General features: G+C 40.7%; 1 protein-coding gene across 1 annotated transcript in view; it reads left to right on the forward strand.

Moving 5' to 3' along the window:
* Nucleotides 1-15,569, forward strand: part of col9a3 (collagen type IX alpha 3 chain) — a 68,924-nt gene that overhangs the window by 32,519 nt on the left and 20,836 nt on the right. Inside the window, exons 10-21 of the mRNA XM_003220674.4 lie at nucleotides 81-122; nucleotides 4,431-4,487; nucleotides 5,286-5,339; nucleotides 6,425-6,478; nucleotides 6,596-6,649; nucleotides 7,644-7,697; nucleotides 8,116-8,169; nucleotides 8,506-8,559; nucleotides 8,970-9,023; nucleotides 11,352-11,405; nucleotides 12,520-12,564; nucleotides 14,027-14,080. Coding sequence (XP_003220722.1) covers nucleotides 81-122; nucleotides 4,431-4,487; nucleotides 5,286-5,339; nucleotides 6,425-6,478; nucleotides 6,596-6,649; nucleotides 7,644-7,697; nucleotides 8,116-8,169; nucleotides 8,506-8,559; nucleotides 8,970-9,023; nucleotides 11,352-11,405; nucleotides 12,520-12,564; nucleotides 14,027-14,080 — 630 coding nt within the window. The remainder of the gene's footprint in view (nucleotides 1-80; nucleotides 123-4,430; nucleotides 4,488-5,285; nucleotides 5,340-6,424; nucleotides 6,479-6,595; nucleotides 6,650-7,643; nucleotides 7,698-8,115; nucleotides 8,170-8,505; nucleotides 8,560-8,969; nucleotides 9,024-11,351; nucleotides 11,406-12,519; nucleotides 12,565-14,026; nucleotides 14,081-15,569) is intronic.

Genomic DNA, 15,569 nt, shown 5'->3' on the forward strand with positions numbered 1-15,569 from the left:
CGTATTTAAACTGCTCAGGTGACCCTTGGATGATATGCTTCTAGCTTTCCTAGTGAAAACCTAATTTCTCCTGTTTGCAGGGTGTTCCTGGAGTTCTTCCTGATGGAAATGGTGACATTCAGGTAACATCTTCTGCTTTCTTTCTACCTGTTTTTACCTTTGTATCTTAAGAGTCAGCAATTTCCAGTGACCCACTACAGGTTTTTACCAGGTTTCAAAATGCTTCTAAATTTATAAAATAAAATGCAGACATGTCAAGACATGTATACATTTAGTCTATTTTCTATTTTAAAATTTGAATTGCACCCCATTTTAGGAGAAAATCATTATTCTAAATCAGTGATGATGAACCTATGGCATGAGCCATAAAATCAGCTTTATGAAACACATTTTGTTTCTCCCCCTTCATGTCATTACAAGTTACACAAATGTTTAATATCTGACTGTTGTATGGGATGATTCTATAGATTGATCCCATTCAATGAATAAATCAATTAAATGAAATTAGATACTTATCTCAGGTTATTTTGCACTTCTTTGTCAGCCCAAGATTTCAAAATTTTTGGTTGTGTTTTTTCAAGTCATTTCAGACTTATGGCAATCCTAATGCTAATTTTCTCATGGAGTTTTCTTGGCAGAATTTGTTCAAAATGAATTTACTTTTGCCTTCTACTGAGGCTGAGAGAGTGCAAAGTGCCCAGGCTTTCCCAGTGAGTTTATATAGCAAAGCAGATATTCAAACTCTGGTCTCCCAATGTCCTAGCCCTACTCCTAGACTCACACATTCAAAGGGTTTATTGTCAAAGGCTTTCATGGCTGGAATCACTGGGTTGCTGTGAGTCTTTCGGGCTGTATGGCCAGAATCATTGAATTGCTGTGAGTCTGGAACATGGCCATACAGCCCAAAAGACTCACAGCAACCCACTCAAAGGATGTTTTTTTTTACAACCAATACAAGTGTATTGTGGCTTTGCTTCCCATTCACAACCTCTGCTTTGAGACTTCTCATTATGCCCTTCACTATTGTTCCCATTTTTCAATCTGAGTCAAGGCCATTTCCCGAGCCAGTTTAGCAAGGCAGTTCTCTGTCTCTCCAGGAATTTTACCTCCACTGCGGACAGCTTCAGATTTAAATCCAAATTTTAAATGTTTTGATCCCCCATGGATTTGACACCTTGGATAGCTCCTTTAACCTCCTGATGAACACGTGGAGTGGATGTATCAACCCACTGACACTGGAAGCCACCAACTGTGACTGTTTATCTTTATTAATTGGTGGGGCATGGCTAGGTCACAGATTGCATGGCTGGATACAAATAAGTCAGGTATGTTTAGAGCAACAATTCTCAACCTTTGTCTGTCCAAGTTATGTTTAGGACTTCAATTCCCAGAAGCTCCACTCAACTTGGCCAACTGTCAGGAATGCTAGGAGCTGAAGTCCAAAACACCTTGAGGACCAAAGATTGGGAACCACTGGTTTAGAGGATGGCCTCAAACTGGTTCCAGGATTCACAGTATCTGCAACGCCTATTCCTTAATTGCATTTGGCTGTGATGTGCTTTGCACTTAGGCATTCTAATGCACATTATTTCAGAGTATCCTCTGACTCTGCTTATCCTGATTTAAAACGTGTGGTGTAAATACCACACTATCAAGAGTATAACTTGCCCAAGGTCACCCAATGGATTTCCATGTCTGAGCAGGGATTTGAATCCTGATCTCCAAGGGGCTGTCATACTTTGTATGTTTCGTGAGAGGAGATGATTGATTTGAAAAGTCAGCCAAGCTGACAAAGACATTAGAGAAAGAGAAAGCCCATGGGACAAAGTGGCTGATTTAATCAAGAGAGTGGCAACCTTCAGCCATGAAAACCCATTAGACCTTGGCTGATTTACACACTTTCCGCCCCCCAAAAGACCCATAATAGGTCTGCCTTAAAGTCACTATAAGTCAGAAATGACTTGAAGTGAGATAAATATTAACAGCGACAACAAAGTAAAAAGCAGAAGGGAAAGAGTAAGACCCCTTGATGGATAGATTCAACAAAGGAAACTACAACTGCCTTCCATATCCATATGCTTTCATTCATAGGGTCACCATAAATCCAAATCACAACAATAAATATCAATATGAATATTTCAGTTCACATCTCAGTGTGTGTTTTTGATGCCAGAATCTTTATAAAGACGGGTGCCTCCACTGGCAATGTTATTGTATTTTCTTCTCCTTGTTTTACAAAACCATCAGGTTCACCTTTGCAAGAGGAAAGGACACATTTCCGTTGCTGTTTATTTCTGCAGATGACAAACACCTTGTTCCCATGGGCAAAGGGGTGTTCGTTCTTTGCGTTTGAAGCCGAAATGTCTTGATCTTTTGGAATGAAATAAACATGACATTAATGAGAGCTGGCTAGTAACATTTCAAGATGCCACATCTGTTGTTGTGACATCTTTCTTAGTCTCCTAATTGGGGGTGCTCCAGGCGAAGCTGATAATTTCCTCCTTGTATACTGCCCTGCTGAAAAATCTTGTAGCAGTTGGACAGAAAATGACTGCACAATTTATATTGTGTTCTTTTTCTTTTAAAAAGCGTATGCCCTATAAACGTTAATAGGAAATTATACCCTAGGCATTAAATTATGGATTTTGGAGAGGAAAACACTGTGGAAAATAACTTGATTTGAGGCGTAATTATTAGAAAGTCCCCCACCTTAAATGCCACCTAGTAGTACCTGAACAAAACCAGTCCTATAATTATAGACCGGTGGTAAAATTACTGGGAGAACTTTTTAATTATTATTATTGAGGGACTTTTTCCCCAGTTTTGTAATGGTTCTCTTAGGTCTGGTCTTCAAGTGTTCCAAGTTTCAATATGTCATTCATATTTCCTTGTCATTTAGTATATAGTTCAGGGGTCCTCAAACTAAGGCCCGTAGGCTGAATGCGGTTCTCCAAGATCATTTATCTGGCCCCTGCCCTCAGTTTTAGACTTGGCTTGCCCAAAGTCTGAAATGACTTGAAAGCATACAACAACAACAATCCTAATTGATTTGACTATCTCATTGGCCAGAAGCTAGCCCACATTTCCCATTGAAATCCTGATAGATTTATGTTGGTTAAAATTGTTCTTATTTTTAAATAATGTCTTGTTTTTTCATTGTTGTTGTTGTTGTTATTTTTGCACTACAAATAAGACATGTGCAGTGTGCGTAGGAATTTGTATTTATTTTTAAATGATAATTCTGCCCATCAACAGTCTAAAGGATTGTGTACTGTCCCTCTGCTTTAAAAGTCTGTAAAGGTAAAGGTTTCCCCTCACATTAAGTCCAGTCATGTCTGACTCTGGGGGTTGGTGCTCATCTCCATTTCTAAACTGAAGAGCCGGCGTTGTCCGTAGACACCTCCAAGGTCATGTGGCCGGCATGACTGCCAGGTTGGCAGGAGCTGGAACTAACAGCAGCCATTCACGCCGCTCCTGGGGTTTGGACTTGGGACCTTTCGGTCTCCAGCTCAGTGCTTTAACAAGTGTCTAGATTGAGGGAAGTCATGGTGCCTTTGTATTCTGCTTTAGTTAGACCTCACCTGGAATACTATGTCCAATTCTGGGCACCACAGTTCAAAAGAGATATTGACAAAGCTGGAAGGTGTCCAGAGGAGGGCAACTACAATGATCAAGGGTCTGGAGACAATGAATCCCTATGAGGAGCATCTTAAAGAACTGGGTATGCTTAGCCAGAACAGGAGGTTGAGAGGAGACATGATAGCCATGTATAAGTATGTGAAATAGTGTCATTAGAAAGAGGGAGCAAGTTTGTTTTCTGCTGCCCTTGAAACTAGGACTAGGAGCAATGGGTTCAAACTACAGGAAAGGAGATTCCACCTGAACATTAGGAAGAACTTCCTAACTGTGAGAGCTGTTCAATAGTGGAACTCTCTGCTCCGGAGTGTGGTGGAGACTCCTTCTTTGGACGCTTTTAAGCAGAGGCTGGAGGTGGTACGTTATGCTTTTCCTGCATGGCAGGAGGTTGGACTAGATGGCCTATGTGGTATCTTCCAACTCTAATATTCTATGATTCTATGATTTGGAGGTTATTAATTGTTGGTTATTAAAGCCAGCATGGCGACTGGTTTCAACAACAATGACTAACCATGAACCTAAAGATTAGGGTCTGATTTTCTCAACCATGGAAACCTACTGGGTGACCTTGAGCAAGTCACACTTTCTGAGCCTTATAAAATTCCATGATAGGTTTTGCCTTAGAGTCGCCATAAGTATGAAATAAACTGAATGCACACCACAACAGCAACTCTTTCTGCCTTCTTTCTTCCTATAAATGACTTTCAGTCTCAGGAATTTTTGTGTAGAGATTATACTTGATTATATGCATGTGTATAAAATGTGTCTATTTATTCTGTCTTTCTCTGTTACAGTGCCCAGCTCTCTGTCCCCCTGGACCGCCAGGCCCACCAGGAATACCGGGATTCAAGGTACAAAATGGTGATTTAAAATAGGTGAAGTTTTCCTGTGGGTGGACCTGCTTGTAGGTTTGTTCTTAAAATGAATTTAAGTTGTAACAGGCACATTTTAAAAGTGTAACTCCAGCCAATTTTTAAAGCTTTGGATAACATAGGGAAGGGTTAACACCCCGGTAATGTTTGTTCTGCTGTCTGGGCCCCTGTTCACCTCACTTTCTGTCCCTGTGACAATTGGATTTTGAAAAAATTGGGTTGTCGTGGAAACAAGGATTGACGAGAAAACTTCAGTGCAGATATGTTCTTCCCATGATAACACTTTTGGGGGGTGAATTTCCTTTCGGTGACTTCCTGTTTTCTCACTCCCATTTGTAATTAGCAGTTAGATGTAAGTTGAACATTTGTAACGTGAGGACTACCTGTAGTTTGCTCTGGAGCAAACTATTTTTGGCCTCTTCAAATGGCTGTTCTGGGGAAAGAAAGAGAAAGAAATATGAGTGGACTTTACTCCATCCCATTCTCTCTGATATTTGTACCAATGGGAGTTGTAGTCAAACAAAATAGTGGACAGAGCTAAACCATAATATAGTTATTTTTCCAGTCTGCATGACTACATGCAATACAGCATTGGAAAAGGTGTTTATTTACCTCTTTGAATCTGGCAGTTCTGGTCAAAAGCCACCTATTTGCAAGATACGTTGAATTCTGTTTCCCTTCTAAAAACTGTTGCATCTTTTTTGTTCAAAGGAGTTGTGAGACCTGCAGTAAATGACTTTGTGATCTCCCTCAACCCTCTTTTGATTTTATTTTTAGGGGCACACTGGTCATAAAGGAGATCCTGGTGAAGTAGGCAAAGATGGTGAGAAGGTAATATAATTTTTGTTTCTGGGGAAATTGCCAAAAGAATTGTATGTTAAACAGTGGTATCAAGAGAATGTGAGGAGAAATTTTGGTGGGGGTATAAAATTTGTTTTACTGGTTAAGACCCTCTAGAGTTGCAAGAGAATTTGATGCTGCTCCTTCCACCAGATAGTGAGCAGAAGTGCATTTCAAATGCAAAAGGTATTTGGTGCCTGTTTTGAAACTTAAGGCTTGTGCAGAAAATTCATATACAGTAAGGGTACCCTCCCCATCCCATACCCACAGGGAATGTTTGTTGAAACAAGTCGAGACTTGGAAAACTTGCTCCCACACTCCTGATACTTTGCCTTCCTATTAGGGTGCAACTACACTGAAGATTTAATGCAGAGGAGCCTAAAGTCCTCATAACACTACAACTCCTGTGATTCCACTGAGGCATGGCAGTTAGTGGTGCCAAACTGCATTAATTCTATAGCATAGATATACCCAGAGTTCAGAATGCAAAAGTAGTTTGCTCCCAATCATTTCAACAAGGAGAAGGGAGAAGGGGAAAAATCTTGCCCTTCCCAGGAGGTTCAGGCAAAAGCAAACTATTGCAGCTTCTCCTAGCCTGCATGTTCCTCCTCATTAACAACTTTTGCCATCTTTATCAACTGCTCATGTTCCTTGGCCACCAATGTCCCAGTTTTTAGCTGTGAAAATATTGAAGGGTATGTGAACACTAGTTGTATCTCCTCTTTCCTCTGCCCCACAACCAGGGCTTCTAGGTTGGAGTTATTTCAGGGCCCAAACCTGGGACCCTAGGAATAACTTGTGATGTTAGAGGTGGTTGGTTCTAGTGATGTCATTAAATGGCACCCTTGATCCTCAGCCACTGCCTTAGGGTGTGTGGTAGTCTCATTCTCTGAAGGTTTTAAAACAGAGGCCGGGTGGCCATCTGTCAGGAGTGTTTCGATTGTGTATTCCTGCCTGGAAAAATGGGATAGGACTGGGTGACCTAAAGAGTCTCTTCCAGATCTATGATTCAGTAATTCTATAAGATGTTTTTCGATACTGTCCACATTAACCCATTTGTTATTCTCTTTTTCCAGGGTCCACCTGGTCCTCCAGGTCCGGCAGGATCCCCAGGACCTGTTGGCTTACAGGTAAAACAGAAAAACCATGCAACTTCCTGAACTCTTATGATCAGGTTTATCATCTAAGCCTGGCTCAAATAATCTTTTTCAATCCAATGATGCTTTGACTTGACTTTCTTTCCTCAGGGACCACGTGGGTTAAGAGGCCTCACTGGACCACTTGGACCTCCTGGAGAACGGGTATGTTTATCACCATTTCTCCATGTTTTCTTCCGTGTTGGGCATAGTAAAGGCCTAAGGCAGTCTGTCCAGTGTTTCTGCGAACAATTCCACATAACATTTGGCTTAGAGTAAGTGCAGAAGATTCCTATGGTCAGGTATCACCTTGGACAAAAACTTACTAGATGGTCAAATGTGAGTCACCATTTAGAACGTGGCACCAACAATGAGGAGCAGCTTAGAGGAGACAGAGCTGGGTATGTTTAGCCTGAAGATGAGGTTAAGAAGAGACATGAGAGCAACCTTTTAATATTTGAAAGGATGACATATTGACAATGGAGCAGGTTTGTTTTCTGCTGCTCCAGAGACTAGGACATGGAGCAATGGGTTCAAACTACAAGAAAGGAGATTCCACCCAAACATTATGAAGAAGAGTCTCCTCTGGAATTATTTAAGCAGAGGCCATATGTTGAGAGTGTTTTTATTGTGTATTCCTGCATGCAGAATGGATTTGGATTCAATGGCCATTGTGGTCACTTTGAACTGTTTGATTCTATGATTCTCAGGGTCATCGAGTCTAACCCCTGCAAGGGAGGATACATAACTAAAGTACTCTTAAAAGATGCCCATCCAACTTCTGTTTAAAGATCTGCAAAGAAGGAGAGGCCACCACTCTCTGAGGTAGTCCATCCCACTGTTGAAAAGTCCTTATAGTTAGGATTTCCTACATATATTTAGATGGAATCTTCTTTCTTGTAATTTGATTTCATTGTATTCTAGTCTCTGATGCAGCAGAAAACAAGCTGGTTCTGTCTTCTACTTAAGCTGACCCAAATATAAGCCAACCAGGACCCTCACCCGAGTATAAGCCAAGGGGGGCCTTTTCAGTCTTAAAGAAAGGGCTGAAAAACTAGGCTTATACTCGAGTATATACAATATTTGTCTTTTAGCAATAGGTTATCTATTGCTATGTCTTCCAGACACATTTTGTATAATGCTCTTTTCTTGTTTTCAGGGAGACATAGGTTTCCGAGGGCCAACAGGAATCCCAGGGCCTCCAGGAAAAGCGGTATGTCCCTCTTCTATACTACATGAGGCCCCTTTCAACTCTGTGAATCTATAAATGTCATCTAATGTGATCTTCCTCTTTTCCTTCTTCCTTACAAAATATTGTCTTTGCTCGTGAACCATCTCTTTTCATAATATGGCCTAAGTGTGACAGTCTTCTAATGAAGGGTTGGGTTCACACCAAGTGAACATTAGGTTTACATCTTTGTTGTGAACTACCTTCATGTCAACTTTGATGTATGGTGATCCTATGGATGAGAAACCTCCAAGTTGCCATATCCTCAACAGACTAAGGTTTGCACCTAAACAAATGAAATGTGCAAATCAAACCGTGGTACACAGAGAAGTGGGGAGGAGGATGAGGATGATGATGATGATGATGATGATGATGATGAATGCCTTCCTTTTTATGATTTCAGGGACCTCGTGGTGATAGAGGACCTCAGGGTTTCCGAGGGCCAAAAGGAGATACTGTAAGTATAATTTGAGTATAAGTCTCATTGAGTCCAACTCCCTGGAGTCCAAGCCAACATAGCAAAAGGTGAAGAATGCTGGGAGTCTCAGTACAACAGCATTTGGAGGGTCACTCATTCCCCATTGTGTGCAACTTCCTTCTATAGCTTTCATTATTATTATTATTATTATTATTATTATTATTATTATTATTATTATTATGAAGAATTTTGAATTCGATTCCCCCTCCCCCTCTTGCTCTCTAGTATTTGCCCTGAACAAGACCTTCTTTGTTTTCTCTCATGCTATGTCACCAGCCATAAATACTGAAGAATGTATTACTTTTTTGTTTCTAGGGTAGGTCTGGACCAAAAGGACCACCAGGGACTACTGGGCCCATAGGAGAACCTGTAAGTCATTCTTGAAGAGAGGAAGAGAAAATATGAAGCAATATTTTTTAAAAATAAAAGGGAAATGTCATAGGGAGCATAATTGTTATTTTCCCCCCACCCCGGCAATTAGCTCTTCACATCATGGGGCAAGAACGAGTCTCTGTTCACTTTTCCCCCCTCTAAAAGAGCTTGGTAACCTGGATTTCCAGAAGCAAAAATATAACTGGTTATCCTTTTATCCATTCATCTATCTTTACCAGCTTATGGCCCTGTTGGTTGAGAGATTCAGGGAATAGTTGTCCAAAACTAGTTTTTCCATGTACTTGTTGTAGAAAATATCTTCAGATAATATGGAGCAGATTCATCTGTGTCACTGAAGTCCTTCCTTCCTCTAACCTGTTCAATATGTTGTTCTGTGTTGATTTCAGGGCATGCCTGGAAAAGATGGTAGAGATGGGACCCATGGACTCGATGGTGAGAAGGTTTGTACTCCTGTTTAAAACCTGATCCAAAAGTGGTGTTTAGAACCACTGTTGTGAATTAGAACAACAGTTGGTGCAGTTGGTGTATTATCAACCATGCTCTTGATGTTCCTGGTGGCTGCTGTGGAGGTGACCTGTTTGTTTCAAAGGATTTGATCAAGGTGGATTCTGCTTCTTTGTCATCATACCCACTCAGCCAGACAAATATGCAATAAGAAGCAAGCCACCAATATTTGTTTTCTTATTGTGTGTTCAATGGCACTAACAATTAAACATCATGTACACAAACCGTTGTAAAGAAATAGATCACGGTTATTGTTGGTTACAGTCGATGAGTTAGCCCACATGTATGAGGCTTGGATCCAGGTATCAAACAAAGCATTTATTAAAAGATGAGCCAAAATTCCCATCTGATGCCAGAACCCACAAGCAAAATCCATGAGCCACTGCCCCTGACATGATCCCCTTTGTTCCCTCAAGGGATGGCAAAAGGTCCACCCTGAGATGGGCAGGACTCCACTCTACCTACATTGGAGGGAAGGATATTAGAAGCAAAGATGAAGTATTTTGGCCACATCATGAGAAGACAGGAAAGCTTGGAAAAGATCATGATGTTGGGGAAAATGGAAGGAAAAAGGAAGAGAGGCCGACCAAGGGCGAGATGGATGGATGGTATCCTTGAAGTGACTGGCTTGAACTGGAAGGAACGGGGGGCAGCGATGGCCGACAGGAAGCTCTGGCGTGGACTGGTCCATGAGGTCATGAAGAGTCTGAAAGTACTGCGTGAATGAAGAAGAAGAAGATACACCACCCAAGTCTCCATTAGGGAAACCCCATCTATTACTAATGCCATCCAGAACTTGATCATCCCTATCCTTCATCCAGGACCCATGCCAACTGCCCACAGTTGTGATAAAAATGACACATAGAATTATAACTGCACAAGACAACTACAATAAATGGTGTGTCTCCAAAGAACAACTGCTGAGCTGGCTCTCAAGCAGTTAGATAAAAAGCCCTCTAACTAATCAAAGTGACATCTACCTACCCACTCAGTAAATTTAAATGAAGAAGTTTGAACCCATTGCTTGTGTCTTCCTGCCATTATCTTCAGTGCCAAAATGGAGGTGCCCAAAATCTTGGGAAAGTGCCATGTGGACCTTCCTGCAGATGGCTGCCCCATCCGCTCTCCTGTGTCCTGGACCACAAATCAGACACACATTGGGTTGTGTGACTCTATTTTGGGATGATAGATCTGTGTTCATAAAGGTGGCAAGTGGATCTTGTAGCCCTTGGGCCCAATGGAGATACCCTACCTGGTCTGTAGGTGTCTATGAAGATCTTCACGCACATATCTTCTTAGAGATCCAGCTTCAGAGAGTTGCAAAGCAGATCCATGGTTTGGGCATGACAGTGGTCCAGGAGAAAGAATATCTTAGCTCTCTCAACCATCAGCTATGCCCCCCACAACCAGTGCTTAGAAAAATTACTTTTTGAACAAGCTGACAAAGGATTTCAGCCCAGAAATGTCACATTTCCAAGTTGTTTCCCAAAGAAGAGAAATTTAGACATGCCTTATTGCTTGGCTAATTCTTCCACCCAGCCCCTCCTTTGGTTGAAATAATTGCAGTGGTGCAAATGTGACATACAAGTGGCTCTTCATAAGAAGGGATTCTGTATCCATGCATTCAACCATCAATAACTTGAAAATGTTTCTTAAAATCCAAACAGCAAGCCTCAATTTGCTATTTTATGTTAGGGACACCATTATGCATTTATTGATGGCCTCACTTGCATCATATCTTCATGAACAGTTCAGAAATGCAATATTGTTAAAAAGATCAGACTATGGAGAACATGGTTTGGACATTTCCTGGCTATTGTGGATTTCAGTTGTGATTTTTGATCTCCTACTGTTAAGACTTGGTTGTTTCCGATTTGTTTTGGCAAATATGTTGCATGAGGTACTTATATGGTGCTTTGTAACATACATTGTACCATACTGAAAAAATACTACTGTGAACCTGAATTTGTGTTGTTGAAGGCTTTCATGGCCGGGATCACAGGGTTGTTGTATGTTTTCCGGGCTGTATGGCTATGTTCCAGAAGTATTGTCTCCTGACGTTTTACCCACATCTATGGCAGGCATCCTCAGAGGTTGTGAACCTGAAATTCTTCTGAATTCCTAGTTTTATTTTCTGACAAATGAATAATTTGGCAATATGATTATACTGCTACCAGGATTAATTCTCTACAACTGTGTGAGTAGATACAAACAATTAATGATCTCTTCAGAGCATGCCAGTCATCCTGTCTTGGTCTTCACAGGGGGAAGCAGCTCGCTTTGGTGTTCCTGGAGAAAAGGGACCAAATGGACTTCCTGTAAGTATGTCTGTCTGCATAAAAATCAGAACAAAAATCTTGCTTATTGGGCATAGCCATTACATAAAAAATGAAAGAAGGCATTGCATACTCAGGTGGCTTTGCCAGTTCCTTCTTCTCAAATATAGCCTGAACTACCTGGTATTTGTTAGTAGTCTCTCATCCAAGCACTAACCAGGACTGATCCTGCTGAACATGCAGGAACATGAGAGAAGCCTCCCACAAGGGTGGTAAAAACATCAAAACATCCAAGCGTCCCCTGGACAACGTCCTTGCAGATGGCCAATTTTCTCACACCAGAAGTGACTTGCAGTTTCTCAAGTTGCTCTTGATATGAAAAAAAATCCTGCTTATCATACAAGAACCTAGATCGGATTGCTGTTCTTGAATTAAAGTAGCCCTATCAAAGTATTGACATTTATAAGAGAATTACCTTACCAAATTTCCCAATTATTCAGCAGTTCTCCTCTAGTTAAAACTTGCAATTGAGATAAGAGTATGAAATCACTCGCTTTGCTATGAAAAAACATCATACGTATCTATATGTTCCATCTTTGTTCCATCCGTGACGGATGAGGGAAATTAATGATCAGTCTCCTTTATTGCTAGTTCAATAACAGTTATTAGAATTTCATGATGGAAGTGTTTGGTTCTTGGTCATGTTTTGATTTTGGATTATATATAAATGTGCAAAGAAATGGTCTGTGATTTGGGTCTGATAGTACTTAGGGGCCCAAATTTGCCATGTGAAGTGCTGGTTTCCTATTAGATGAGAGACCTGAGTGCTTTTCTGCTTTTTTCTGATATACTATATCAGGGGCATCCACTTGTATCCATGATTAGTCTCAATTTAGTCATCCATAAATCTGATCCAGCCCCAGTCGATAACATCTTCCTTGGCATTATATTGCTAGATACAATATTGTTTTCTTGGCTCAGGGAACAAAAAGACAATGTAATATTCTGTAAGACTGAGTTTCTTTATTTTTTACAAGTTATATTTTCAGTTTAATTTCTCATTGGCTTTGCACATGTTTTAGCCCAGTCTTGTTTTGTGGAATACTAAAGACAGTTTAATTTCTTTTGCGTTTTTTTATTTTCCGTTACCAATCAGGGATTGCCTGGAAATCCAGGAATGAAAGGTGAAAAGGGGCAGCCGGTAAGTAAATGCTTCTATTTTTCCATTTCTAGGCTGGAACTGAATTAAGTGAAAGCCTTGACACTAAGGAAAAGTCTTCCATGGAAGGGATATCACCAAGAGATGACAGCCAGTTCTCATTTCGTCCTCATTAATTTTTAAAACAAATCTCAAGTTCTTTCCACAAATATATTTCTGTATTTTGTAAAGTCCATTAAAAAAGAGGGAGGATCAATGCAACCTAAATACATTAGGAAGAACGTCCTGATGACAAGCACTGGAATGGACTGACTCAGTCTGGGGGTGCATCCACACTGTAGAATTCATTCAGTTTGACACCACTTTAACTGCCATGGCTCAGTGCTATGAAATCATTGGTGTTGTAATTTTACACTCTTTGGTCTTTCACCATGACAACTAATTCTAGTGTGGATGCACCCAGAAATGGACTCTTCTTTGTTGGAAGTTAGTGTTGTGACTCAGCTAGAACCTCAGAGTGACTCTGATGGGGATTATGGGATTCAGGTTCCAAATGACTCTGATGGGAATTATGGAATTCAGATTCAAAGTGTCCCTGTTGTAGAAGATGAGGAACAGGGAGTTTTTCCCACAGCAGGGAATGGTGTTGATGATACTGAAACTAGCCAGGTGCGAATTGATTCAGAAAAGGAGAACAGTTCTCAGCCTGACAGTTTGCAGACAGACGCTAACATGCTGGCTGGCCATGATGAAATGGAATCTGTAGATCCAGCTGGCCGTTTGGAATTCAGGGTTAGAACAAGTGTAAGAATAGCAAACAAGAAGGAGGTCAGAGGCCAAAGAAATGCTTTCACGCTATGCAAAGGGTATTAAAAGTGTGTTGGGAGACAAACCTTTGTCAAAGCAACTTCTCACTCAAGTCAAGAAGCAGGCTCCTATTTCCTTGGTGTATTCATGTTCATGGGACCTTGTCATGCTCTCTTAGGACCTTGTATATTCCTTATGATTTCTTGGATTATCCTTTGAAACCTTGTTTTGTAACAATCTTTTGGAACTTTACTTTTGCTTTTAAAGAACTATTTTATTCTCTATTTCCTAATAAACTACAAAAGACTTCAACCTTGTGTGCAGCCTGGTGTATATAGCAAAGGTGAAACTAGCCTGAGGTGCAACAGTTATATACAGAAGTTGGCTGGCTGCTTGCCAGGGCTACTTTCTGCACTGGAAGGAGGGTTGGACTAGATGACCCTTGGGGTCCCTTTCAGCGCTACAATTCTTTGCATGCATGCTTCTGCTGTCCCTAGAGAGGTTGCTGCATGCTCTCAGGCACTATCCTAGGTAGCCACCTGCTGGTAGTACAATAAATAGACTTCTTTTTCATAATCATGTGTTTTGGACGTGCAAGGGAAGGAACAGGCTGGTTTTCGTTTGACGGTGTGACCTATTCTTCAAAAAAGCAAATGGCAGAAATGCCTGACCCACTTACTTGTATTCCTCCTTACAGGGTAGTTCTGGAGAAATGGGACACGCCGGTCCTTCAGGAGAGCCAGGTATACCTGTACGTATCTCATCCATGCATGGATTGTGTCTGCTGATAGCCCTTTCCTGTTTTCTATAGGACAATCCCCATATCCAAGGTGCCGATATATGCGGTATCACTTATCCATAGTTTTCATTAAAATTTGGTGATGCACATCAAGGGTGTCCATCAACTTTGCTTATCCCAGTTTAAAGCCTTTAATGCCTGTAGCAGTGCGTGATTTATGACATGCATAATTTAAACACTATGTGTTTGCAATGACACAGTGGGTTAAACCATTAGCTACAGAAGATCTTGCCGACCGGAAGGTTGGTGGTTCAAGCCATGGGTCAGGGTTAGCTCTCCGTCAGCCCTAGCTTCTGTTTACCTAACAGTTCGAAAACAGCAGTGTGAGAAGATAAATAGATACCGTTTTAGCGGGGAGGTAATAAGCACCCCTGAAAACATGCCAGCAATTTGATCAGAAAAGCATCCATGGACAACAGGCTCCTTGATGTGGAAAAATGAAACAAAAGCACCTCCCCATGGCCAAGTTGAGCACAGCCTCCAGGTGCCAGAGATTTAAAAAGAGGGAAACCTTGCCTCAGTTTCTGTACTGTCTGTCTTTGTTGTCAATTGTATAATGGCATTGAATGTTTTCTATATATGTACCCTGTAATCCTTTCCGAGTCCCCTTGGGGAGATAGAGCAGATTATAAATAAAGTTGTTTATTATTATTATTATTATTATTATTATTATTATTATTATTATTATTTTATTATGACACAGCAAACAAGATAGATATGCTGGATTTCATATCACAAAATCACAAGTCGAACTCTTCCCAAGTGTCTAGGACTGTGTGATGTATTTTCGGATGATGCGTGCAGATCCCAGTCGGGTGGCCTTTTACAGTTGGCAGATTGTGATTTTGTCAATGCCTATTGTTTCCAAATGCCGGCTGAGATCTTTTGGCACGGCACCCATCACCACCGGGACCACCTGCACTGGTTTCTGCCAGAGTCTTTGAAGTTCAATCTTGAGGTCCTGATAGCAGCTGAGTTTTTCCTGTTGTTTTTCGTCAATGCGACTGTCACCTGGGATGGCGACATCAATGATCCAAACCTTTTATTATTATTATTATTATTATTATTATTATTATTATTATTATTATTATTATTATTATTATGTTTTCAAACTATCATGAAACTGCACTAAGTGTTTGGTGTAGATGTGCCCTGATTCCCTATATTGGGAGAAAGCCAGGATAAAAAATAAGTAAATAAATAAGGACCTTTTATACAGGTAGAGATACCTTCATTTTGGCACTTTGTCCCATGAAAATAATAGGGTTTGCTAGCTATTATCCAATTTCACATATCTATGCAAAGTCTGGGAATGTATCTTCTTGGATGTATCCTCATGGGCTATACTGTATTTTTCTTTGTTGCTATTGATGATGACCTCATGCCCATTACTGCCTATCCAAAAACTTTGAAAATTACTTTAAAAATAGTTTGAGTTTCA

Source organism: Anolis carolinensis, chromosome 4, assembly GCF_035594765.1.
Source record: "Anolis carolinensis isolate JA03-04 chromosome 4, rAnoCar3.1.pri, whole genome shotgun sequence".
Lineage (NCBI taxonomy): Eukaryota > Metazoa > Chordata > Lepidosauria > Squamata > Dactyloidae > Anolis > Anolis carolinensis.